The 27,598-nt window shown below is 39.9% G+C and overlaps 1 protein-coding gene across 1 annotated transcript in view; it reads right to left on the reverse strand.

Moving 5' to 3' along the window:
* Window positions 1-24,328: 24,328 nt before the first annotated feature.
* Window positions 24,329-27,598, reverse strand: part of galnt18b (UDP-N-acetyl-alpha-D-galactosamine:polypeptide N-acetylgalactosaminyltransferase 18b) — a 79,482-nt gene continuing 76,212 nt past the window's right edge. The window contains exon 11 of the mRNA XM_073464785.1: window positions 24,329-24,475. Within this exon, the coding sequence (XP_073320886.1) occupies window positions 24,329-24,475 (147 nt within the window). The remainder of the gene's footprint in view (window positions 24,476-27,598) is intronic.

Consider the following 27,598-nt stretch of genomic DNA (forward strand, 5'->3'; position numbering starts at 1 on the left):
ATTGCTGATGGAGTGGTTCATACATGGCAGAGAGGGTGTGCGGCCTCAGATATCACTGCAAATTAAACATACAGGACTCCTAAACTTGCTTGTGCTGATTGTGTGTTTAATATTCTGAGCACACGCTGCATGAATATGCTGAGGTAGAGCAACGGTGGCCGTCCTGCGCGCCAAATTGTGTTGGGCTTGAGGGACCGTCTGAGTCATCAGTGACAAGCCCTGTGTCTGATTCCAGCTCTGCTTACACTCTGGCTGGACTCTACCTGGAGCCTGATGGTATTAGCATGAGATTTGTTGGAGGAGAGAGCGCTCCCTGGGGAGAAGTTAAAGTGTTTTCTCCGTAATGTGAACCACAAAGGAGACCACATGCTGAACATCCAATCTTGTGAGTTGCGTGAAAAATATTATTTATCAGCGATCCAGATCTCGGTGTGCACTGTGTGATGTAGGTATATATCTATATTTTCATGTTACACTGTTAGAAAATAAATCACATGAAAACATATGTAAGTGAATATGCTATGTTTTAAACACGCTGACAGCATGACTCTGGGGATAACATTACACCATACATGTTTTTCTCATGAAGCAAAATAATATATTAAATATCTCAACAGTTTTTTTCAGCACAGACATTCATGTTCTCCAGAGGATGATTCCTATGAGTTTGGTGATCCTCTAACTTCTCCTCACGTGCCACCATGAGGTTGACATTTTTAGTTTCAGCCAAAATATCTCCACCATCGTTTGGATTGCCATGATATTGGTCCAGTTATTCAGTGTCTCCTTAGAACAAATCGTAATAGCTTTGATAATCCCATGATTTGTCATCTGTTTGCCTGATAATTTGGTTAATGAACAAATATTTGACCTTACTGAACATTTATTACCTCCATGTGACCTGAAGCCATTCAGCTTGTGACTTAAATGTCACATGGAGGTAAAACATCTTCCCCGGAGAATTATCTAGTGTGCAGATATGCACGCATTTTTAAACTTTTATACAAATGTTTGACATTTCCATCAGCTGTATTTTGCTAATTGGCAAATATTAGCGACTTGGATTATTCCAAAGTCTCCAGCTACTTTAGTTGTTTAGGAGAAACGCTGCAACACTGTTTTGCTGTGAAGCTCCAGAAATGTTTTGTTGACTACGAAACCTTCCCTGACTTCCAATCAGCATGAAGGTGAGTAGATCATGACTTCGAAATGGTTCTTTTTTAATTAAAAACGATAACTATGACAATAATTATAATGATAATGATGTGAGCGCACTCACTGATGAACAATAACATTCTGTGAAAGGTTTTGCCAAACACGCACTGCGCACTCCAGCTGTGTGGCAGCTCAGGAAAATGGATATTGATGACCTGTTACTGCTGAACACTGCTCATAGAAACAAACAAAAAGCCTCAGAGGGATGTGGGTTTATGAAATTCTTCAAAGATGAGAGGAGTTGGGAGAAACCAACACTCTGCTGTCATCTTGTGAAGACAAATTTTTTTCTTACTTTCCTCTGAGTCAACATCATTTATCCCAGCCATCGTCAAGGAGCAGTAAGGGCAACACAAAATTCAGAGACTGTCTGACAGCATATCTCAGGTAAGATGATGTTTTTAAGTAATTTACAGTATTATAAGCATTTCATAAGTTGTGAATGTGGCACCCTGTAAATTCAGATGGACTTTGATTGGCTATTAGTGTTTCTGTTGCCATCATTGCTCTGAAAGTGATCCCAACGATATCGGTCAACACTGACTTCATTATAGTTGTGCTGGGAAATCAGCCATCCACTTGAGTTAGAACGATTTTAAAAATGATGTATTCATAGTTATTGTTATAGTTCTCGGTGTGGACGGCCCTTGAGCATTGTTAAAGTATCTTTTCTGACAATTTTGCCTTTATTAGCTAGTGGAGACTGTTTCTCCCAAAAGAACAACACCATCAGTTGTCTCAACGAGTTATTTTACTAGTTTGAGTGCCCATTCAACAAGAAAAGTTTCATGCAGTATATAACTGATCCCCCAGATATTCAGACTCAGAGATCTTGAGCGTCCAGGACATATTGAGCAGGATGGACACCAGCTGTCACATGCGCACTGCGCTCTTCCTGCGACCTTGTTTGGGACAGTGTCCTTACCCATCAAGCCATCCTGCAGCCAGAAGGTGGCCAAGTGCTCGTTCCCAAAAATAGCATAGCCCACTAATCCAGGTGACAATGCACCGTATAAAGCCCTGCAGCATCATTGTGGGACAGACAATTTCCTTGGGCCTAGAAAAATAGAGAAGGTGCTTCTTCTCCTGTATGAAACCAGTCAGTGTAATGTACTGTCTGCCTCAGGTGAAGTCTGTTGACATCATTCTGTAAGGACGAAGAACTAATGTACTGGGCAGAACAAAAACATCTTCCCGCAACACCCAAACAAGTAATAAAGTCATTTATCAAAATCACTCTGTGGCGGCCGCACTGAAGCCTGTGGTCCGGATAAAAGGCAGCAAATAGAGGTTTATTATCCTTTCAATGACAAATTATTGCTGCGTTTCGAGGCATCATGCTAATGGAGAGTCTTAGAAAACACAGTGAGTTTTCATGCCTTTTATAACTTTCTACTTCTAGCAAATCTAATCAGGATAATCACTTTTGGTTACAGGTAATTATGCACGACTAAATCTTGTTTATTTAAATAAAATGCGATTATAGCCACCCCTTAATTCTTTATAAACGTATTTAAAGGGTACCTCCAACAATTTTATACATGAAAGTGTGTTGACAGGTCTCGGGGGGGACTACTGCATGTGAGAAATGAGTAGTATAAAGCTCCAGAGGAAGCTGCATGTAATCTGATAAATTGCCTCCAGTGATGTCACTCAAATTGCATTGTGGGTAATGTAGGCACCATATTTTGAAAAGCAGTCCACTGAGCTAGACTCCTGTCACCCTGTTGGACTCATTATGGGCAGTTTAAAAAAAAAAAAAGGTTAAAATTGATATAACAGAATCAGAGACTCCACAAACCGCCTACATTACCCACAATGCAACTAAGACCAGATGACTAGCTGTAACTGGAGTTACTATACTCACATAATATCAAAGTTCAACCATGCTGTCACTGGTCTGGTCCTTTTTGCTGCTGTGTGTCAGGAATCAGTATTTTAAAAAAGAAAAATGTAATTCATAAAGGAACAAGCTGGATTCTATCGGCTGATAATAGCTCAGGAAATAAAATGTCATGTATTCAAAGCATGAAATAGCAATAAGAAAGAATAATTTCACCATATCAAGGACTGTTGTACAGCAAAGGTCACATGCATCTATGAAATATTTCTACGCACTCTTAATGAAAAAAAAGAGAGAAAAAAGAAAACTGTCTCGTAGCAGTGCCATCTCTCACTTACATCCTGAAAGCCCCACGCTTGACTCTAATTAAATAAATAAAGTAAAAGGACTTGAAGGGTTTTACTTAGACAGCGAGGATGTTACCCTGAGGGAAGTCATCAGTCACGCATCCACTAATGAGTCAATATGAAGAACATGGAGAAGCTTATAGACTTGTGTTTTTTTCTTTGTACTTAGTGTGATTTGACATTCATACTCGTGCTCTGTGGCTTTTCCGTCGAGAAGGAGACAGCGTTCCCGTTTATCAGCAGATTTTAAAATAAACAGCTCAATACCGTATATGTGCATCTATTCACTGGTGCCCACATTGATCCTCTGAGTACTGAATCTGAAAAGGTAGCGCACAACAGGTGCATTGTGGGACATATGACTGCTTTAATCATAAAAATATTGATTAGATGTATTGGCATTTCTTCTGCCTGGCTTTAGGAGGCACTCAGCTTTAACTAATACACTGAACCAGGCAGAAGTTTGTGAAAAAGCGCTGAGATTTCAGACTGTTGAAAGGGTCGGACCATCACTCAACCGCTCACTCCCCTCGCTCTTTTCATCGAATTGCTGAATATTCATTATCCATACAGAGCACATTGGAGTCATCAATACTGCTGATGCTGGTTTATGGCAGGATGGAAAGAGCCCTGGATTCTGACGTTACAAAATTTATGTTACGTTACGCACCATTTCCTTTTCGGATCTCATTCGGAAAGTCAGTACAGAAACTGTACAGTAGCTCTTGTGCTTCACAGTGCTGCATATTTTACATTGTAAATTTAAGTTCATCCCCTTTGATACTTAAAAGCATTTAATGTATTAAACATCTGGAAAAGGTATGTGAACGGCTAGCTTATCCATTTCCTCCGATCACCGCCCCCATGTCTCTGCAGGTTGAGATGTATTGGCACTGATAGCTCTCTCCCACTTGGTACAGGCTTGGGTTTTGTTCCTGGAGTGCGTTACACATGTTGACAGATGTCTCCCAGCATATACTCAGACAGGGATAGATCCCAGTAGAGTGGAGTGACAGGGTGAGGACTCAGCTGAGCAGCTGGGAGACAAACTCCATTCAAGCTGAGGTAATGTGACCGGGCCTGAGACCGTCTGCGCTGCACAGGGAGAGCTGAGCCGCCTTCCTTTGCTGTCTATCTCTTTAAGTATCTGTCTCTCTGTCCTGGTGCTCAAGTCTGCTCTGGGAAGCACTGAGGTCCTGTCTGCAGTTTCATTCTGTCAGCACACATCAGAGTCATTGTCCCCATGCCTGAAATTTACCTGCAGCCTCAGTGACTTATCTACACACCCCATCCTGAGAGCATCAACACAAGGCGGGGGTCGAAATGTACTTTTTGCCACTGTCCAAAAAATACCCAACCTGGTTTACAGTATAAACCGTATATAAATATACTGTAGTATACTCAACCGTTTTAATCAGCCCCATCAGATGATCCCTTCATTGACATTTAACTCTACTCATTATATAAATGTGGATATTGTTCAGTATTCTTTATACAAATTAACTGACAACACTTAGGTTGTGTAGCCTTGTCAAGTTTGCATTCACATTCACGTGCATTCAAAACATTAAAGTGATAATGCATTACTTACACAACTTTTTACTGTTAATCTTAGCCAGTTATTTCAAGAGTTTCACGACTATTTCAATTCTGTCCGTTACTTTTGGCTTTCTAATTCAACTGTTTCAGCCAGTTATATAAACAGCCTCAGCTAATCATTTCAGCTGTTTTTTAGCCTACTATTAGCTAACCAGTTCAGCCTACTAGACCTACCTTTAGCTGACTGCTAATTTTTATTTGTTGTAGCTAACCGTTGACTGTTTATTACTTTAGCTCACTATTTCAACTATTTACTTTAGCTTACTATTTCAATTGGTTATCCATTAGGCCTAGGCTCCTTGTATCTAGGCTAGCCTACTTCGTCTCTGACAATTTCAACTGTTAATCCATCACCTTCTTTCAGCAAACACTATCAACCTCTATATATAGTTTAGCTGTCCAAGTATCCCCTATCACTGTGTAAGAAGGCCTATGAGGCACAAGTAGGCTACCCCTTGGTGGGAATCAGTGTGGCAGATATATATGCAAACAACGTGCATCATAACCACCTTCCAGCTTTCTATAAAATGATTTCCTGTTATTACTAAATGCATGATCAAGGCCAGGCTTGTTAGGTTGACACATATACAATAATCAATATCAAAGATTCAAGGAGACTCTGGCAATCAATTCTCCATCATCAGGTTCAGAAGATCAGGACCCCCTCCAGGATTGAAACTGAATTATTTCCCTGCATGCAAAGTGTAGAGTAGAAATGAGCCAACATCAGATACAGTGAACTCTCCAGACACGGATGACGGGGAGATTTTTCAAGTAAGACTTGTGGATTTAAGTCTTATTTTTGCCTCGACAGTTTTGATTTATGATTTCAGCTATTGTACTTCTGAGAAGAATTACACTTATGGTAATCTCAGCGCCTCTAGGTAATGGGATATCAGTTATTGCCTCAAAAAATTGCATTTCAGGGCAAAACAAAATATGCAATAATGTATCTGTATGCATAAAGAATAATCATGGAAATATGGGTGAAAGAGAGCAAAAAGAAAGAAAGAAAGAAAGAAAGAAAGAAAGCAATATGCTGCAAATGAAAAGGAAAACACTGAGGGGTAATCTTTGTTTTTGAGAAGACATTATCTGTCCTTCTAGATCTTGTTACTGCTGCACACAGAGATAAATATCATTTTAAGACAAAATGTTATCTTTCTTCTCTGATACAGCGTTAAATATTGCAGTTATAATGAGTGACCGACATCTAATTAAATACAATCCATGGTGGAGGAAGCTAACATGGTGTCACCCAACACACAGTGTCTTTTAAATCAGTATTACTGTGTTTGCTTCACAGTGAAACTATCGTGGAGGCGAGACTTTGTGTCACTTTTGATAGCTATCAAGAAACCGCTCCAGACTGTAAGACTGCCTTACTCATCCTTTTGAGTTCAGTTAACACGGCACACTGTTTGACAGGATGTGAAGTTGTTCCCAGGCGCTGCGTCATGCTGTTGTGGTAAGGCACTGACTTGTCACACCACTCGTGGTTTCATTGTGTGGATGTTCTACGCCGGCAGACGTCCATGCAGTGTAGAAGCAGAAAGAAACAGAAAGAAACAGAAAGACTGCTGTCTGTATTTTTATTTTTTTACTCAACTCCTCTGCTGTGAAAATCAGGGTTTAAGAGGGAGAAAAACAGTTGGAAGCGAGCTCTTTTCCACAACATTTAAGAGTATAACAACAAATCTGAGCCATAAATGTTGCATGGTTGTGTGATCAGCACAGACCATCGCCTGCAGCGCTCGATGCAAAATATTTAAGTGCCATAACCAGAACTCTATGTGCCTAATGGACCTTCACGCTGCTGTTTAGAAAGAAAAATCGAGAAAATGCTCCTCCGGCTTTGCCACCAGACTGAAACTCAAAAGCTTAATGAGACAAAATGTTCTTTAACTTTATTTGAACTTTTAACTTTACTTGATCTGCTTTTCTCGCTGTCAACAAATCCCATGAAAAGACTAAAAACAACACTGAATTGATTGTCTGCTATATTTTATTCTTCTCTGCCACAGAACCATCCATTGTTGTACAAAAGCTATTATAAACACATCATTGAGCTTCACCTTTTCACTGGGTGTTCCTTCATTATGGACATATAATGAACATGGCCATTGTGGTTTTTTGTTGCTGTTCCCACAGACACTGTCCTGTTGCTATACGTGCTCATTAGCACACAAAATATGTGACAGCAAATGATCCAACCCAGGATCACGACAGTTTGTGAAATAGTAATGAAATATAACCTGTAGGATTTGTGTACATGGGCGTGAATTGTCTCAATACAAGTCCATATACACTAATCGTAAAGATTGATGAAATGATTTATATTAAAATATGACTGGATTTTGCCGTCTACCCCAACCACCTTCTGTGTCTCCAGCTCATAAATGTAATGTTTCATTCAATTAAAGATGTAAAACTGAGATATTGACGACTTTTCAACTTTCCCCCTCCGAGCGTTTCCCTGTTTTGGACAGCACATAACAAGTGGGAATCTACAGAGTAGCTTCATTACTAAATGTCACCATGTACTCTTACACTTCCTCCCCTTGCTTTCCAACATTGGCTTGTTTCTAAATAAAATTCAATGAACAAAATGCGATGAAAGCTTTGCTGATATACAGACTGCAGCTGAGAAAGTGCGTCTCTGAGGAAAATCTTGCTCTTTGTGATATTAAAAATAAACCCGCCTCCCTGTGTCGGTGCTGAAGCTTGTTCATCAGGACGGGGGTAAATCTACAGAGACGTTTTGGCTTGTAGATAATCAAACCCTTTTTTTTTTTTTTTTTTACAGCACAGTGAAACTAAAGTAACTGATACAAACACATTTTGTTGTAGAGGCAATGCTAACCCAGAATCAGCTTCATTTATTCTTAACACCTTAAGAAACGTTATTTTTTTGTCTTTTCTTGAGCAGGTGATTGTGATTCAAGGAGGGTGAAAGCAGCAGTTTTACATCAACAGAGCTCCAGGACAAGCAGAGGGTTGAGAAATATTTGACATCTATTTGTTTTCCTAAATTGATGTATTTTTGTTCATTCAGGGGAAGAGAAGCACCTTGAAATCTCCCAAATGCTTTATCCCTTTTAGGGTTCATGTGCACACACTGACATTTTTAGCTCCATCAGGCTCCTCAGAAAGGTCTTTTAAAAACGTTTCAAGGCCAGACACTGAAACACTGACAATGTGTGTGTAACGTAGAAAACATCTAACTCTGATGGTTAACATCAGGTGAGGACCCAGATGCAAACACAACGTGACAGGTAAGACAAAAAAAAGCTGAAATAAGTTGCAAAATGCAACAAAGAGGCAGATGAAAAGGCTGACAACAAAACAGGAGAAATCCAAGAGCAAAAAAACTAGACAAAGGAGAAACCAAAAACTAAACTAAGTATGAACCACGAGCACACAAGGACATCGGCAGGTAAAACACGACAGGATTACAGGACTAGGGAACAGACGAGCACCGAAACGAAGATGAAAAAATTAAAACTGACAAAATGCGAGGGAAAGAGACAAACAAGACACAGGTGAAACTAATAAGGCAATCAAAAAAGGTGGCATAAAACACAAGTGGAGAGTAAAAACATGACATGAGGAGAAAACATGTAAACCAAAAAGCCAAACCATGAGGACTACCTCTCTAAATATGTGATTAAGGAAAAGGTAGGAAGAAAATATACATCAAATTGGACTGCTTCCTCTATAGTTAAAAATAGGGTAGGTCACTGTCAGGAAGGAAGTATCTATCAAAATGGACTATATGAAATAAATAATAAGGTAGGTCAGTCTGACAGAGAGAATATCTAACAGGATGGGCGACTGTGTCCGTGAAGGTAGTTGAAAATAGGGTAGGTCATTCTGTCAGGTAGGAAATATCTATCAGCATAAGTCAGAAGCTAAAAGGCCACAATGAATCCTTAAAAGGCAAAGAAACAACAACAATATCAGGAGTGCAATGTGAAAAGAGCAACTAAATGTCGACTTGGGCTAATTGCTCACCTCTCTGCAACCTTCTCCTGCAGCTCCCTGTTTACCTCATCCTGTCCCGAAATAAATCTTAATTACTCGCACAATTTACTTGAATGAATATTCAGTGAAATGTAGATGCCAATATTCATAAGTCCGGAAATGAATTCAACACTAAAAAAAAACAGCTAAACTTAATTCGGAAGGAAGCTAATACATGCACTTAACAACACAGAGCAAACCCATGTAAATATTGTATTGTCCTTCAGGAGAGATTTATAGTTCATTCCTCTAAAAACTAACAGACCGACTGGGTGTTTCTGAGACGTTTGCAGACAACCTTGAAAAAAATGAGGAGCGCAGCTGTCCCTTTAAATATCAATGAGACCTTGGTGCAGTTTTTCTTTTTCTTCAGTTTGGTTCCTCTCGACTCCCCCAATGGCCTAAATGCTTGAGTTGTGTGGAGTTGGGTCAAAAACTGCAACCTAATCTGAAAGTGGTTCAGCGCCTCCCACTCACTTTGAGTCAGCCTCCTTCGATTAGGAGCTCACAAGACACCCTAAGTCTGCTGCGCTCCATTAAACCTCTAATGATCCTCTCCAGTTTGAATTAAGAATCCAATATAACTGTCAAAAACAGATGTTTATCTGCACGATACTGGAGGAAGAGAGGGGAAAAATTAGCAGATCATTTCTCACAAATAGCAGCAATACACAGTGTGTCTCTTGCCCTGAAATGAGCATAGTTACCCTGCTATTATGGTTCGGTATGTTAGCGTAGCATGCTAATTTCCAACGCGTTTCTTGTTTTTCTTCAATGCGAGGCTCATATTTTGAAAAACATCCTCATCTATCTCACTTTAACTCTCACTTGACACTAAGTGACTCTGTACTGAAAGGTAAAATTCATCTTCATCTTCTTCCCATCCCATCTCGTCATACCACTTTGTACACTTTGTAGGTGATAGCCCCCCAGCTAGTTCCAGCTGGGAGAAGTATGTAAGCGGCAAGTTTGCTAAGCTTTTTCACTCTTAACAATATAAATTCACAAAATGTCAAGAAGGGAAACAGAAAATAAAACCACAACACTTTCTGGCCACGGCTAACTGAGCAGACTAGCTAACGGCAGTCGTATAAGCGAAGGGCTATGACAAGTTGTAATCAATGATCCGTCACTATAAAGATGATGGACAACACGTCACGTTATACAACAATAAATATGTCCAAGATGTGTGTTGATATTTTGTAATTAATTTGTTTCTTATCATATCATGTAAGACTATTAAACAGCTATGTTTGCTCTAATGAAATATGGCCCGTTGTACCTCCAGATTTTCACTATCCATCATCTTTTCCATTGCTGATCAATCAGGAAGTGATGAATTCAAAACAATTTATCAGATGTTTTGAAGGAAACATCATTGCTGCCAGGATTATGCAAAGGAAACGCTTTTTTTTTTTACACAGAAGGAAGTGGCTCATTTCTGCAGTGCGGAGAGGTTGTAGGGAGGCGGCTGTGATGGATGATAGGCATATATAGCACACAACTTAATTGCCTTGTAGCACTCAGTAATGGCAGAGGCAGTTTTGCACCACCAGAAATGGAGCAGGTCAATTTGTTGATGTTTATTAAATATGCATGCATTTGTGGCTATTACACTTGGCCCACTTGCTACTTGACCACACTTTGCATGCTATGAATGCAGTGTTAATAATCCCCAAACAGCATGAGGAATGGCACCAAAGGGACACGTGAGGTAAATATAGAAAATCACTAAATTGGGACTTTCAGCGTTTTAGTTCCACTTATAGCCCCTGAATTGTGGTTTTCTATCACATTAAACAGTTGTGACGGTATAAGCGAAAATCTAATTTAAAGTTGAAACATCCTCATCCTCAAACATCCTGCACATTATTAAACATTCATCAGCGCTGTTTGAGTGTGACATCATCGTAAGCACAAAGGACACAAATGCAGACACAGATGGAGGCAGTTTACAAAACATCGAGCTTTAATAATGACATCTGACATCCAGAAATCCAAAATGTTAGTCAATAAAAGGCAGGCAACAAAAAAGTAAAGGAAAAATTCATTCTACCACAATAGCTAGTGAACAAATGAAACACAGGTGTACACAGAAAAATGGCGGGAAAACAGACAAAGACAGGAAGTGAAAAATAAAGCATAAAGCAACACTAAGTCACTAAGTCTGGTGCAACCAAAAGAAATCAGGTTTTCAGGGTGTTGAACAGTTTTGGTGCTCTTTCTACTTGGTGCAACCTCAACTACAGAGAATCAGGGTGATCCTTGAGAAGAAGTTATACAGAGGTGACTGAAAATATGTGAGTCCATTTTCTAGTCATGTATTCAGGTCAGGATGACAGTAGGAGAGGAGAAGTGAGGAGAACTGGCAGGAATAATCCCGACACCAAGTCCTGACTGAGTCTGGGCCGTTGTCTCCCTCCAGCAGGGGGCGTTTGGAGCCAAAGCCACCTGAGCTGTTGTACCTCAGCCTGGAGGAGAAGTGGCTCGATGCCAAGGTCCCCTGAAATTACAGATTCCTCATTCTGTCACTCAGAGCACGACCCGCTTCCCTATTGGAAGCTTCTCATTTGAGGTGCTTGTATGCGTGATGGTCGTAACGAGGCTCGGTCAGTAAATCAAGAGCTCTGATCTGTGGCTTAGCTCTTTTTTTCTCTACCAAGGTCTGATACCAAGGTGCGTGGTGCTCCAGTTGCAAAACTGTCATACACCAAAGCTATTAATCACACAACTCTTCTCGTCCTCGTTCATGACCCCGGGCGACCCCTTTAACTGTGCCAAATACAGCTCAAATGAGCGGCCTTACCCGTACCTGTCCTGCAGTGTTCATTGTGCAGGAGACAGTGGAAGCTGGAGCACAGTCCTGCTTTCTGGAGTGACTGCAGGCTCACAGTGGTGTTCTGAGGGAATTAAACATTTTTTAGATCCAGAAATCAATGAATGGATTCGAACATGTCAGGAGTTGAGATGCGGGGGGGATTCTCTCCACCTGAGGTGCTATCAGAAAGTCAGATTAGCTGGGGGAGGGCATGATCAACACCTGTCATGACATCTGCATTTGTTGTCCTGTTTGAGTCTGTAATTCTTCAGAGATCTAGAAAACTAAACTTCAACAAGGAGAAGAAGTTTCCTCACAGTACACGTCAGTGACCATCCATCACGCAACATATACTGTACCCGTGAGCGACGTGTGTGTTTTTCCTCACCTGTTTGTGACTTGGCGTGCTCTCTGCACACATGCTCGTGGGTGTTTATCGGTGTTCCCCCTCATGTGTTTTTATTTTTTCCACCGGCAGCGCTCATTAGCATTTCAAACAGTTTCAGCATCTGAAAATCTGTCACATCTCCTCTTTCAGGAAAACAAGATCAGAGTTGCTCACCCCCGTGTCTCATGGCGCTCAGGTCATTTGTTTTGATTGAGGATGGCAGAGTGAGAGGCATATTAAAGAAGGGATTGTTAGCGCACTGCCCTGCGCTTTGCTTTTGCTGTTTTGAACTCTCCCAAATGACTCCCTGGCCTTGTTTATAAATGAGGCCAGAGAGTCATCCAAAGTGTCCAAATCGACTTTCTGGGTAATGATCAAACTGTGCACACGCTTTACTTTTGCACCTGTTATTTTTAAACTCTCATGTCTGCAGTTCTTCATTTTATTAACATTTTGCTTCAATTAACTGATTGAGAAGAAACACTGATATTAAGGAATGCTGGTTTTCTCTTTAATGTAACAACATGAGACGAGACTACATTCAACATCGACTGTGTCTGTTTTTGATGCCGCCGTACACTTTGAAGCCGACATTCTGTGTAAAGTCAAGATAACGCAACAGCAAAACTGTGGTTATTAGCAAAGCCAGTTCGAAAACAACATGCCGAAATACTGTTTTTAACTTCTTCATCTCGTTTCATGTAAACTTTGTAGATTATTTCCAATGGAAATGAGATGTTTGTAGTAAAAGGGGTCTAAAAATACAATTTATTTCAACCATGGTCAACGAAAATAAAGACTCAAAGGTCGGATTTGGATACACGAACGCCTCCTGGTCAATTTCTGGCTGCTGTTTGTGATTATGTAGCGTCCGCCTAACAGAAACAGCAGCTAATTACACGATTAGTGCCTGGGACTATCCTCTGCGAACGAAAGGAGAGCTCAAAGGCACATTTCAGTGGTGGATTTGTGTGAGATCAGCAGCTTCAGAAAAGGAATTAAAATGTAGGCTACTGATTAAGAAACAGAAATGATGAATAACAACAAGCACAAACATTTACTAAGGCCACAATTAAGACGTTTGAGAATCTTTTTGCTCATGAAATTATAACAATAACCTGCAGTTGTAAAACTAGTGTGGTGTGAGTCACTGGCGAAACATCAGAGGGAATGAAAAAGAGATTAAAAAGGAGAGATTGCTTCACACATCTGAAATATCCTGTCGACAACAGCTGATCTCTGTCTGGCTGTGCAGTACATGCTCCCATTACAGTGATGTGCTGACGAAACGTGTTCTTGACATATCTCCATTCACTTTCCAATTAGCACAAACCTTAGCTCAGCTGCATGAACACATCGACTAATCTGACTAAACCTCACCCTGATTCCTCCCACCGAGAGACCCGTCACGCTCTCACCTCCTCTCTGCTCCACAGTTAAAGCTAATGGATCCTCACTTGTTACAGTCATTGACTCAGACCCATCAGCTGTCACCTCTAAGTCGACTGTTCACTCCCCTGGCGGCTTTTATGTTCACAAATTAGCTGCTTGCTGATTCCCAAGTGACTGTTGTGGCCAAAGCAAAGACAACAAACATTTTACTAGCTGACATTTTGGGAAATGTGTTTATTTGCCCTTTAAGCTGAGAGTTAGCCTAGCTTAGCATTTTGGTTATGCATGGAAAACACGGCCAAAAGCGCCAAGCTAGTGGTCCCAGTAAAGAAAGGTCCGGCACATAGTACACTATAAAATTGTCATTTTTACAATTCAGTTGTTTTATAGATTACACTAATCATAACTGAACTTATTTCCACAATTTGTTTTGTGCACGCTAGACTGAATCTCCCTCCCTGTCAGCATGTATGAAGTGACAGGTAGTTGTGAAGTTAACTTTGGTTTATGTGAGCTGTCCAGCAGTCACTTTTCCACGTGTTAAGTCGCAGTATAGCTCTTGGTGTCATAAAGTACTCAGGCTCGAGATAATGTTATCGAAGTAACCCTTAGAATCTCGTGCCCTCTATCACACAGATCGGCAGAATGAGCTTCTTTCAGCCAGTTTCACTTTTACCTCAGACTGCTCTCGTGAGGCCGTTAGCAGACTTTAGTGTGTGTTTGCATGCAAATAAACCTACAGACCGACATGCATAACCAGTCAGAAACATTCTGGCTAACTGTTGACATCCTTACTTTGGACAGAGCAATTAGAGCATTTATGTCATGCTAAGGTAACTGGCTGCTTACTCCAGCTTCGTATCTACTGAACAGGGTGGCATCTAACTCTGGTCAAGAAAGCATTTCCCCAAAATGTCAAAACTTTTTCTTTAATTAGTAACTCTGTACAGATCACACCACATCTCCAACAGGATGTCTTCTCAATTGTTATGCATTATTTTGCCATATCTGCAATGTAAGAATCAATCATTTTTTCCATCTCTCAAAACAAGTGTAAGCTCTGTTTTGTCAGGCAAATCGTGAAACAGAAAATTGATTTTTTTGAAGTCAGTCTTATCCAACTGGTCAGGGGTTGCTGTTTCGTGATTACACCGTGGAATGAAGTAAGAGGTGGTTCACAAAGTAAATATTACAAATTTGTTAGACAGAAGCCTATTTCTGAATTTCAATATGGCAAGCAATCTGTTTTTCTGAGGCTCATCTAATTGAGTTCTGTAAGGACATTCAGAAATAGGCTATTGATGGCTCTTCTCCTGCAGTATACGGAGGATTACAGTTTATTGTGTTGTGTGTGTACTCTTGATAAGTTCAGAGCCAGGTGGCCTCAGAAATGAGCTTCTCTCCTTCACGTTCCATACCGATACATCATTACTCTCCATCTGCTTGACAGATGCTGTTTGCCAGAAATTATTATTCATTTTTCATTTAGGTCAACATGTTTGTTTGGAGCCTCGAACATCAAACACATGGCAACATGAAAATTACTTGCAAAGGGAATGAAATGACAGATACAATAGAAGTATTTCTTTAAAGAATTGAGCTGATTATTAGGGGATCACAAAGCAAAACACATTTTTTAGACACACAATACTTCATACTACAGTCAGGTGACATCGTCTAAAGAGAGAAGATGTTGAAATGTGAGGGAGGTTGGGCGTTCACCCAGGAGACTGTTGTTCGTGTCCTGTGTGAAGCCAAAAATCATCATTGGTTTATTTTAACTTACATAATGCACTTAGCTTATATCAGCAATGTAACATACTTATTTCAACCCGAACAAGGATCTTTTCCTAAACCTAACCGAGCAGTTTGTTGCCTAAACCCAACTTAACTACAACTGTGTCACAATGTTAACCGCTTAACGATGAAAGCCTGGTATGGTGAACATCTAGAAGTCTGTCATCGATACTCTCCAACTGTCATATATTGGAGGCTATGTCGTTTGGGAACTGTCACATACTGTGTGTAGTTTTTGGGGACATTGGCAATCGACCTATTCGATCATTTAGGTATGACGAAGTGTTGTCGAGGTCACCGCCTTATAATAAATGTTAATATGGGAGTTATTCAAATGCAGAGGTTTGAAGCAACAAAGTACAAATACTTTGCTACTGTACTTAAGTAGATTTTTCAGATATCTGTACTTTACTTGAGTATCTATTTTTTTTAGCACTGACAGCTACACACAGGGGAAGACAGACTGATTGACAGATTGTGTGAGACAGCTGCAGAGACGAACGTGCTGTCAATCTTATCTGCATTCAGGAGTAGGATTCAGAATAGCATATGCTTGAAGACGACGGCAGGATTCATAAAGCTGACGAGAGGGCAACTCTGATGTCTATGGTCTGCATTAAACCACAAATGTTAGATGTATATGCTGTGCAGAGTTTTTTTATGTTTACACAGACACACTGAGATCTTTCACAGATCTAAATCCAGTTGAAGAATAATGATCAATTCGTCTGCTCGGGAGGATCTTGTATCACATGCGACTCTGTGTGCAGGAGGACAAGAATAGAAATAGAGTTTTGCTCCAAAGCTCATAAGATGTCTTTGTCAACTGTGCTGCAGGAGCGGGGGGACAGAGTCTAAATCCAGATTGCAGTGATTAGACATTGTTGGAGAGTGTCTAGTATGTGAGTTCACAGACTTCAGTGTTTTCTTCTCGTTCAGATGAAAGTGGGTGTCTGAGATTTCTCAGGTCAGTGGTGTCAGGGCTGGCTATTGTCAGTAAGCAGTCAGGAGGCAGACTATTGTTGTCACAGCATAGTGAAGTATAAATAAGCTCAATGTGTCTGGTCTAACCTAATGTACTGTGAAACAAGCACAGATTAAATCCCTGTCTGAGGTGTGATTAAATTTTAATTAACCCATGCTGTCCCAGTCTCTCCTTGTTCCTGTGAGCCAAAATGTTTTCATTAACTCCTGCCTTCAGAACAGGTTTCCTCGCTTTGCCCTGATTAACTTTGGAAGGATGTACTAGCAAAATTAGATACGTATTGAGATAGTGTACAATAAAAGGAAGACAAAAAAGTGCCCACATTTTAAGATGTATAGAGCAGCTGCTCTATAATTGAGACTGTGCTATGTGGTTTTGGAAAAGAAATTCAAACTCAGAATTGTTATATAAACAGTATGAATAAGGTAATCATAAAACCTCAGAAACATTTATTTACATAACTAAATGAAGATCACCAGAACAAAGCTTGAAGCGAGAAAAGACAGTTTGTTTATTCAGTTTATTCAGTGATGAAAATCAATGAAGATTTTTCTCTTCTTATTAAAATGTATTCTCCAAAACCTTTAAAGTAAATGGACTTGCATTTCTATAGTGTCTACAGACCGCTCAAAGCGCTTTACAACACTTTGGGGTTCAGTTTCTTGCTCAAGGATGCTTTGACATGCAGCTGGGGGAAGCCGGGGATTCAAACCAGCAACCTTCCGATTACTATACTACCCACGCTACCTCCTGAGCTACAGCTGCCCCTAAAAACACATGCAATTAAAAATTAAATGGAGAAAAGATGAATCTGCAGAAAATAACAAAGTCTGTCCACACTACAGACTCAAAGGAATCGTTTGTCTTATTTTTCTCTCTTCTCAAGAGTTACACGAAACAATTGATAACACTCTTATGGCTGTGCAGTAAACATGAAGCTACCAACAGTGAATTAGCTTAGCTTAGCTAAGACTGGAAACTGGGAAACAGCTAGCTTAGCTCTGTCAAAAAGGCTTCCTTCTGGGTTCAGTTGCTAGGCAACCAGCTGAGACTCCAGGAAGTTACTGTTCCTGGCAAAGAGATAGTCTGGCAAGATATCAACCTTATACCCACCATGATACCATGCATGAATAATGGATGCAACTTCTGGCCAACGGGATCCTCGTTCTTAGGGGGATGTGCCAGTTATAATATGCAACTTCCGCTGGACACCGGAAGTATCACCCATAACTGTTTCCCCAGTAACCTCCCCAGTTAACTCATGGATCGAGCAATTAGAGGCTTTCTAGGTGGACTTTATTACCTTTGGACCGAGTCATTCTCATTAAAGTCTTGGCAAGAAAAAGAATAAGTGCGTTACCCCAAAATGTCACTTTTGTCATTTTTCATCGAGAACATCGGGTCATGAATTATTCAGTCTGTCAGGTTGGGGACACAAAATGTTGTACGACCAGCAGAGATTTTCATTGAGGATAATATATTCAGCAGGTTTGACTCAGCTTTTATTCAAACTAAATAAATCAAGATCATGATCAGTGATTGAGTCGGTGGCAGCTGATGGCTGCATTAAAGAGCGATAATACTCACAACGACTTTCCGCAGAGGCCAACAGCTTTAACCTCTGCGAGAAGTTACTGAAGGCTGAAAGCAAACAGACTGCAGATAATACAGTCAATACCCATTTTCACAGTTTAATCTGATTTATGGGCTTCCTCGTGGAGCCTCATCCATCACTGTCAAAAGCCAGTTAAATTGTAATGGATAAACTGTCACAATACTTACATCTTCTCACTTGTTAACATTTATTGAATATCACAATAGCAGTACAAGAAAAGCACTGTGAGATCCCAGCTGCTCAGGCAATGAGCCTTATGGCTCTTTAAAATCTGTGTTGATGATTTATTTGACAGACAGCTGAAAGATGTCATATTCAGGCTCATTGTTTCAGCTGCTGGAAACTAAGTGACTATTAATGACCTGCAGTGTTAAAATGGGGAAAGAAAAATGACATGCCAGACAAATTCATGCAAGGGTTTATCTCACCCTTTGAGATGTTTCCAGTCAGGATGCTTTCTATTGCTCCTCTGTGAGAGTTAACAAGAGCCCGGTGTGGGAAGTTCTTTCTTAAGTTGTCTTAGAAAGTAGATCCTTTTCTGTGTGATGTCCAAGACAGTTTCTCTGTGATGTTGATTCCCAGGAAGCCCAAACTGTTCACCTGCTCCACCTCAGCTCCACTGATGTAGACCGTGGTGTAAGATCAACAATCAGCTCCTTGGTTTGCTGACGTTGAGCAGTAGATTGTTCTCTGTGCACCGCTCTTTCCTCCTGATATGACCTCTCATCATCGTTTGTATTCTGGCCAAAATAATCAATATTTTGAGAATGCTTCATAAGACTGTGTGTAATGTGAAATGTGTTGCTCTTGTGCTGAACCCACAGCATCCCTGGCTCTGCAGTTACCCTCAGCTCTAGGGTGCAATTTAGCTTCTTTCAGCTATTTTATTTTGGTTATCCAGCCAACAAATTAACTGATTTAATTCACTCTCATAGCGCTCATCATCACCATCATCTCTTTTTCAGCTTTAAAGACCGACTGTATTACACCAATCTAGCACTAAAAAAGCAGACAGACAAAAATAATTGACTAGCTAGTGGAGCACTCAGAGCCGGGGTGCCCAAACTTTTTCCCTTGGAGGGCCAAAACTGAATCTTAATGGTGGGCCAAGGGCCAAAAGCAAGTACCTGTTGTATTGGTAAGAAGCAAAATGGCACTAGGATGCCAAGTTCCCTTAATTTACTGACTTCCTGCACAAAGTGTGACTCTGCCAGACATGTCCATATTATGAAAAATAATTAATAAAGGTGATCCTACACCATCTTTACCTCAGCATAAACATTACATATATTTATAACATTCTTTTCAAATAATTTTTAAACATCTGTCAGGTCAAATTGAACCTTAAGGCGGGCCAACTTTAGGGGATTTAGAGGCTAAAGATACGGATATTTCCCTCAGGAGCTGGGGGAGACCAAAATAGAGTCTGAATAGTAACATCAGGTGGACAGAAACATGACTCTTACAAATGCTAATGTTGATTTGTAACTGCTAGATTTGCTAATCAAAATAAATGGTATATTGACTTTATAAAGTAATATGTTCATGTTGTGTTTACAACCTGTTTTGCCCCCCAAAGGTATCGTAATCAACGCAGCATAAAATTCAAGTATCCTATTAATTTATTTTTCACTTATTCTCAACTTTAATTAGACTGTGTGCTATCTATTTAAAGCAGCTACCAGTAACTTTTGTTTTTTGTTGATTCTGGTGACCCTGTGGAATAAACTGGTATGCGCACCACCGCCTCCTGTGCTAAAGATCTTGATCTGACTCGGGTGAAAGAAAGAGGCAACACAATAGCCGATCTTCTCGCTGACGGTCCTGTTTGAGACTGTTTTATAACCAGTTATAACTTCCTTCCAAGTACAATTAAATTATATTGAAGAGTATTACATTTTTATTCAACAATTGTATCTGAAGGTATCTAGTGAAACCTTCATTTATTTTGATATATTTAAAATGATTTTTTGGAAGAGGGTTTTTACACGGTATTATCAGTACCAGTCTCTACCTGGCTGGTTGGAGATGATTTGCGTTTCTCTTTCAGCCTTTTCATTATGACTTCAGACCTCCACTCCCCATGTGGAGAGCTTAATTTTCCACTGTAGCAAGTCCCTTATTCACCATCATGCTCTCTTACTTCACATACAGCGCGGGCAGATGTGCACAAAAACAAATAGATTCGTCGGCTGCTTCATTTGCATAGGTCCAAGTATTCAAGCGCGACATAAAAAGGGCAAAGATTAAAGGTACGTCTGCATCTGTGGGCAATTACATCCTGACAGGGTTTTTTTTTAGAGTTAATATGCTCACCTATGGTCTGATGCCTGAGGATATCTGAGAATATGCAGCCATGGCAACGCAGTTACAACTCAGATTCGCTCTCACTGAAAACAATTAACACTGACATTTATCCACATGTGAAGCGTTTTGGCTGCATGGTGAACACAAATTTCACACCCACGTGCATTGTTCTGCTAAATCTGTTTTTCTGCTTAAGCATTCCCTCTAACACTGTTGGCTTGCTGCAGGTTGTAAAACGAACACTCATTTTATCTTTGGCAGGGTTTATGTTTATTTTCAACGGAGAAGTATGTACTTGGACTATTCCCACTCTCTGTTTCTGTGTTTGTGCGTTGTCCCGTTCGCCCTGCAGTACTGACAGCCTCCCCCTCAGCTACCTGTGGCTCACCTGCAGGAGAGAGAACAGAGAAAACCTCTCCGAATCCTGAGGGGTGTTCAGATATTCTCACTTCTGACAAGCTGCTTCCTTTTGCCATATGGTATTCAACACCGAGCGGATTCCCCTGATCACACCGCGGGCTCTGCCAGGAATATATTCCTCAATGTTTTATGTCTCCATGTCGGGGGCAGAAAATAATGACAAGACATGATAAGCTGCCCCTCAGAGCTCCACAAGAGGCAAGAAGATGAATTATAGAGGTACAGAGAGATGCAGAAACACAGGGAGAGAGTGAGAGGTAGGGGGTGACTTAGATTTTATTTTAAGGAAGAGTTATATATTCAGTATATATGGCTTTTTAGTTTTAAGAGTTGGATGAGAAGATCTATACCGCCCTCATATGTCTATGGTATACGCCTTAGCTTAGCTTAGCAAAAAAACTGGAAACAGGAGGAAACAGTCATTGCCCGCAAAGTAACAAAATCAGCCCACTTGATCCTTTTAAGATGACTGATATCATTAAATCTCGTTTGTTCATCCAAAATACAAAAACTGACATGAAAAAACAACAATTAGATTTTTTTATTGGGGCATTATTTGCTGTACTATTTCTTGGTGAGGATCCGTCACTTCCTTGGAGTTTTTTTGCCAAAAAGAAACCAAACAAGTTTTCCAAAATGTTAAACTACTGCTTAAATATTATCATTTTGTGCATATAGAATACCAAAATAATCACTGTACACAAAGAGGACCAAGAGACTAAGGCAATATGTTCTATAATATAGTTTTTCTGACAAACTGGGACTTTCTTAAGTTGAAAAATTATCTTTTAAATTGACAAATGTCAATGTGTTACTTGTGGCTCAATTCAAACCTGATCAAAAATGTATTTGTCTCTCGCCATTGACTACAATATATTTCATATTTTATTTCATTGAATTATTGGCACTGTTGCGCCGTTTTACCCATTTTCAACTTACCCCGTAACAATACTAATTATCAAATAGATGCATAGTAATTAAAAATACTTTATTTCCCTCTTAAGCACCAAGTCTCTTGTCTTTATCCCTTGTTCTTACGGTATGTTTTTTATAAACTGATAACCTAAATGCTCGAGACAATTACACTGTAATTTACATACGGTGATCTAAAGCTTTGCTTGAGCTATATACATCTTTTCTACACTATAACCAAACAGCATCTTTATGACAAAATAAGTCACTGACAAAGCTCCTGCACTCAGCAAAGCAAAAACAATTAAAGCAATTTAACACAGACAACCACAAAACTGTTGGGACTCAAGGAGAAACATTCATGTTTCCCTCAAATAACTGCACAATGCCCTTTTGCTCCATGTTGTTACTACAAACTTCTGTTGCATACAGAAAGTTTCAGATTGAAGAAGCACTCTAAAAAAGCCTCTCTCCAGTGACAAATTGCTCATATGAATCCAGTTTTCACAGTAACAGCCGTGACAGCAGGAGATGAACCTGTTAAAAGTCAGCATTTAATTCCCACAGCACGTCAAATGACTGTAATTTTGTGAAAGCTGGATCTCAAAGGGAAGACCGACATATTATCACCCCGTCTTCATCAGAATCAGGCCAGCACTTTTCTGAGATGTTATATGACTTATGCTCACACAGCGCCGCAGCACTGTGGGATACAGTTGGATGTATCCGTTACTCCACATTTTCAGGGATTTTAATTCTCTGCAGTGTACTTTGTGCCAACCAGAATGAAAAAACCTTTTTCAATTTATTTTGTGGAACAAGATGTGCTAAATCAACAGGGGTGATAAATGTATGTATGATGATAGAATATTAAGCAAATGTACATACGCAGATTCCCTATCGTCACTCATTTTAAAGCTGAAAGTGATGTTTGGAAAGTGCAGCAGTGAAATCAGGACACGGGGTCAACTCAAAGAGGATGTAAGCAATGTGCTTGGGAATACTGTTTTGTTGACTTTCTTTCATTCAGAAGTTTGAGCGTGCAGAGGCGCTCTTATTGCATATATTAAGACGTGTTAGTGAGGGAGGTCCTTTTGATGAAAGTGGGTTTCCATGTATATTTAATGCCATGGTTTGCACAGCCCTGCGTGAATGTGGATGGTAATGAGAACTGGCACGTTGAAAACAGGCTGTGGCACTCGTCTCCTCCCCAGGTGCTCACAACAGTCGGAGCTGAAAGCAGCCCCGTTTCTCAGCTTCTGCCCCCTGCATTTGTCATTATAAACTAACAACATCACTCGCATGACTCTGGATTTTCTCCATGCGGTGTGTGTGCATGTATATTAGTGTGTATTTTTTGATTAAATTCCCCTTTATAAAGGCCGAATCTATGGCGGCTCGGAGAGCTCAACACAATGCAGTGTGCTGAAGAAAACATGCAAGTCCTGTTCTGCAGCATTTCTGTACTAACTTGACTTTACAGTGTTTTGATTTTATGTTACATTTGTCAGGTGAAGGTGTTTTCTACATTTATTTGCGTTTTATTTATTTACATGTGTTTTCTTAAGCCACAGTGCAGTGAACTCTTCGGGCAACCATAGTAGAAAATGCATACGTGCTAACACTATCAATTTTCGCTGGAGTATCTCTATTCTCAGTCCTTTTTCTCGCTGTTTAGTAATTTCTCCTGTTAATCTCCCGATGTCTCACTGATGCAGATCAAATGGGTATTTCTCAGTTTTTCTGTGGGAGAAATGTCGTGGATGTCTGATGTGCTTCACTCGTCACTGTGCTCGCTCAAGTTTTCATTGTCAAGCAATTGTCTTTTTCAATGTTATGTTTTATTCTGTACTCAGTACTCACTTGTAAATGAGGTCTCCATCTCAGTGAGACTTCCAGATGAAATAAAGTGTTATAAATACTAAAGGAAACAGGTCTTCATTCACACACTTAGTCATATTTTTTGTGATGTAAATTTTAGATATTGACTTTTGATCATTTTTTTGTGTATGTTGTATGTTTTGTGAATTTATTTTAGTGTGAGCTATGAATTGAAGACTAATAAAGTCTTTAGCAACAAAAATGAAAGAAAGGCACTCGCACTCAGTAGTTTACATGAGTTATTTTACTGTTACATATTACAAATAATTGGAAATATCAACACTTAGAAAATAATCTGTCATTTTTGGATTTATTCCAACATTTTCCCACGACTATACAGCTGAATCGCATAATAAACCTACAAACCTGAGACACTAAATCAAAATAATTACAGCAGGGACAAGTTCAGAAAGCTTGCTACACAGTAGCAAATATGAACAGTACAAAAACATATTGGACCCATTACATCTTTGAAGTCAACAAAAATCTGACTGTACTGTATTTACCACAAAATATCTAAATATTCTACCTTTTCAAATCTGCAAAATATTCGCCAACTCTGGCTGATCCTGTAGGCAAAATAAAATGTTTAACATTTATGATGTGATGTCGACTGCATGTCAGAGGACATCGTGGTGCTCAAACTAACATTGTTCAAACGGGCACCACTTTTCTGTCGTATCCTTCCACACACACACGCACTCACGCATATACATGTGCACACAAAAGAAACGTCTCCATCCAGTCCGGTGTGCTATTCACTGCCATGTTCCTTTCAGCAGTTGATTATAAGGAGCTGCTAAACAGCACGTTTGTGATGAACCATTTCTGTCCGGTGCATTTCTGCAGAGCCAGTTGGTAGCCGAACTCATTGTCACTGCTCGCTACAAGCTCGAGGCATCTCTTTGATTTCCTGTTCTGAATGGATCCTCCCTGAAAAGATAAAAGCATGCTGGTTAAAATTGTGCCGGCCTCCAGAAGAACAATTTGTGCACACAATATATCTCGCCTCCTTTAAGCCCACACTGCTGTGGAAGGATAGGGATGTAAGCTGCTGAAGTGCCGTGAGCTCTGGGCGTTTTGGCTGATTCACACTACCGTCCTCACTGGGCCCACCAGATAGCATCAACATGGTTTCAAGGCAAAAACAACAATGCAATTGCCAGAGTAGTCATTAACTTTCTCCCTCGCCAGGCCAAGATTTGGAGGGAGTACACTGGATTAAAAACGCTGGAAAGTGGAAAACAATAGCGGACAACAACATCTGGTGCTGAGGTGGAAGAGAAACTGAAACAGAGAACCTCACATCAAGTTTCAGAGCCATTAAAATATTGTTTGAATCAATTCAAATACATTAAAGCTCCCTTCCACACATGGATTAAAGATATACAGTAAAAATCTCTAATGTGTCTGACATGGTTTTTGCAGAAAAAAGTATAATTACCACATTAAAACAGAGAACATTTGGACTTTCAGCAATGAATGTGAAATCAGCCTTCTAGCGTCAGATTCAGTGCACAGCTCATTCTACACAGTGAAGCTTAAACATTCTGTCGGAACAAGAAGAAAAACACTCATTTCTGACTGGAGGGGGACTTTAAATAAGTTAAGTCAATTATTTAATCGACTGGTGGGTGAGAAATATGCCTGGAGCAAGAGCAAAACCTTTAGTGCAAAAAGAAAGTAAGGTCCAACAATTCTCAAACTTTTATATGACAGCTGTTGCTGTCACAGTCTGAACAGAGTGAGCACATCAGCTCAGCGAGAATATTCCAGCCTGTCCTGATGAAACCAGGCAGGATTTTCTCATTACACTGTCACGGCTGACCGACGGCAAGTGACTGTAGAGGAGGACTTCAACAGTCAATACAGTGAGTGGAGAGCTGTGAGGGGAGAGCTCTTTCCAACACTATAAGAGGAGTGCCGAGAGGGATGTGGGAGGAAGAAGACCTTAGGATTGGACAGGTTATACAACCTGTGAGCTATATTATTCTTTCTGTACCTTCACAGGAGTTTGGCCTGGTCTGTGAGGTCCAAGAGACATTTCTTTTTATAGATAACAGATTGGTAATAACTGCTGAAAGTGGGCATTTATGGTCCACTATGTGAGCCAGCCCATAAATGCAGTGAATGGGGCAATCAGGGGCATTTTTCAACTGAACGGTATCAGCTACATAAAGCCAGATTTGATTCAGATCCGATATTTATTGAATCCCCATTGTGGGTAAAGCAGCTTTCAGATGAGCTGTGAACAAGTGAACAGCAGAGATTATAAGATTATTATATTTTATGAACTGATAATATCTTCACCATTCCCATGACAACTAAGTACCTCAATCTGCTGAGTAAGGCCACAAGTTGTGGTTGAAAGCTTTGAAACCCTTACAGAAAAAACACATGAATTTACCATGTGGAAAAACACGTGATCACATGAGATTATGTGTCCATGTGATTTAGCACATGGGAAATTTAACATGTGATAAAATGTTAAAATGTATGAAATATGTGGAACACAGGTGCTTTTGCACATGGGAAACGTGGTTTAGGAACATTTTCATTATAAAATATGTGAAGCCGGTGTACATTCCCATGTGAAACATATGGGATTACATGTGAAACCTATGGGATTACATGTGAAAACTATAGGATTACATGTGAAACCTATGGGATTACATGTGAAACATATAGGATTACATGTGGAAACCTATAGCATTACATGTGAAACCTATAGCATTACATGTGAAACATATAGGATTACATGTGAAATGTATGGGATTATATGTGAAAGCCATGTAAATACCCATGTGACATATAAAACCCATGTATATATCCATGTTGAAGCCATAAAAATGTCCATGTGAAGCCTATGAGATCACTTGTGAAGCCCATCAAACATCCTGTATCTCGTAATGTGATTAACTGGCCCTCAATTTGTAACTTTATTCACTGATTTGGGTGAAACTGTGTCATATTTTTCTAGCGTGAAAAATATGTGATCACATGTTCCCACATGTGGAAAACATGGGAAATTCATGTGTTTTTTTGTGTAAGGGAAATTCTTTTGTTCACGATGCTGCTTGCAAGGTCAACACTGAACCTTCAAACTCAATCATTACTAGATCAACTGAGAAATTAATATTTTACAAAGAAGACTTTTTAGAAAAGGTTTTAAGTGTACAGCAGAAAGTCTGTGGCAGAAAAAAGAGCTAGGAGACATTTTCAAAAACATATTAATAGAGAAATGTTTTGATGCAGACACAAGCTCCACTGCTCTTATCTTCTAAGACTGGAGAAATAAATGTGTTAAATCACCTGTGTGTGTGTTAAGCCCCATTCAGAGATGGTGTTGATGTAAAATATGTGTTTTTAACTTTCGGGTAAGAAACCAGAATCAATAAATGTCAACCTTTAGGGAAAAACAAAAGTAATTTGTTTGTAGCCTGACCAAGATGCTCTTTCATTGATGGTGTAACATGTTGAGTGACCCACAGCAGTCTGTGTACTGTATGCTAATAAACTATTGACAAAACCAAGCAACATCTGACAGTCTTATGCTGCAACTTATTTTGAATACAACATGTCTTTCCAGGCTCGGACTGTATAGTTCTGCAGCGGCTGCAGGAAATGGTTATTTCAGTTCAGTTGACAGGGACATTCAGAGGGAGGCACATGAGGTAAACATACAGTGTAAAGTGAAGGTGACAGGTGCATGCAGGTGCTCTGAAAACAGGAGGTTTGTGTTGGTTGTCCTGCTTATCAACACGGTCAGCAGTTGGAGCAAAAGCACTACTCCATACAGCCGCTTAAATGTCATAGAAAATGTGAACATGGTTGCAGCTAAAAAGGTAATCTAACTAAACTGGAAGACCCCATCGACCCCATGCATTAAGAAGTAGGATGCTCTCTGTCGCCAAGATGGAACAGCAATTCACAACATCATTTCCAAAAGCTGTGGAAGCCTTTCTTGACATTACTCTATGGCTCCTAACTACAGAACACAGCTTTAACCCATGAGCTTTGCTGCTATGTTGTATCTGTACTCTGAGTAATCCCTGC

This window comes from Pagrus major, chromosome 4, assembly GCF_040436345.1.
Source record: "Pagrus major chromosome 4, Pma_NU_1.0".
In the NCBI taxonomy this organism is placed as follows: Eukaryota; Metazoa; Chordata; class Actinopteri; order Spariformes; family Sparidae; genus Pagrus; species Pagrus major.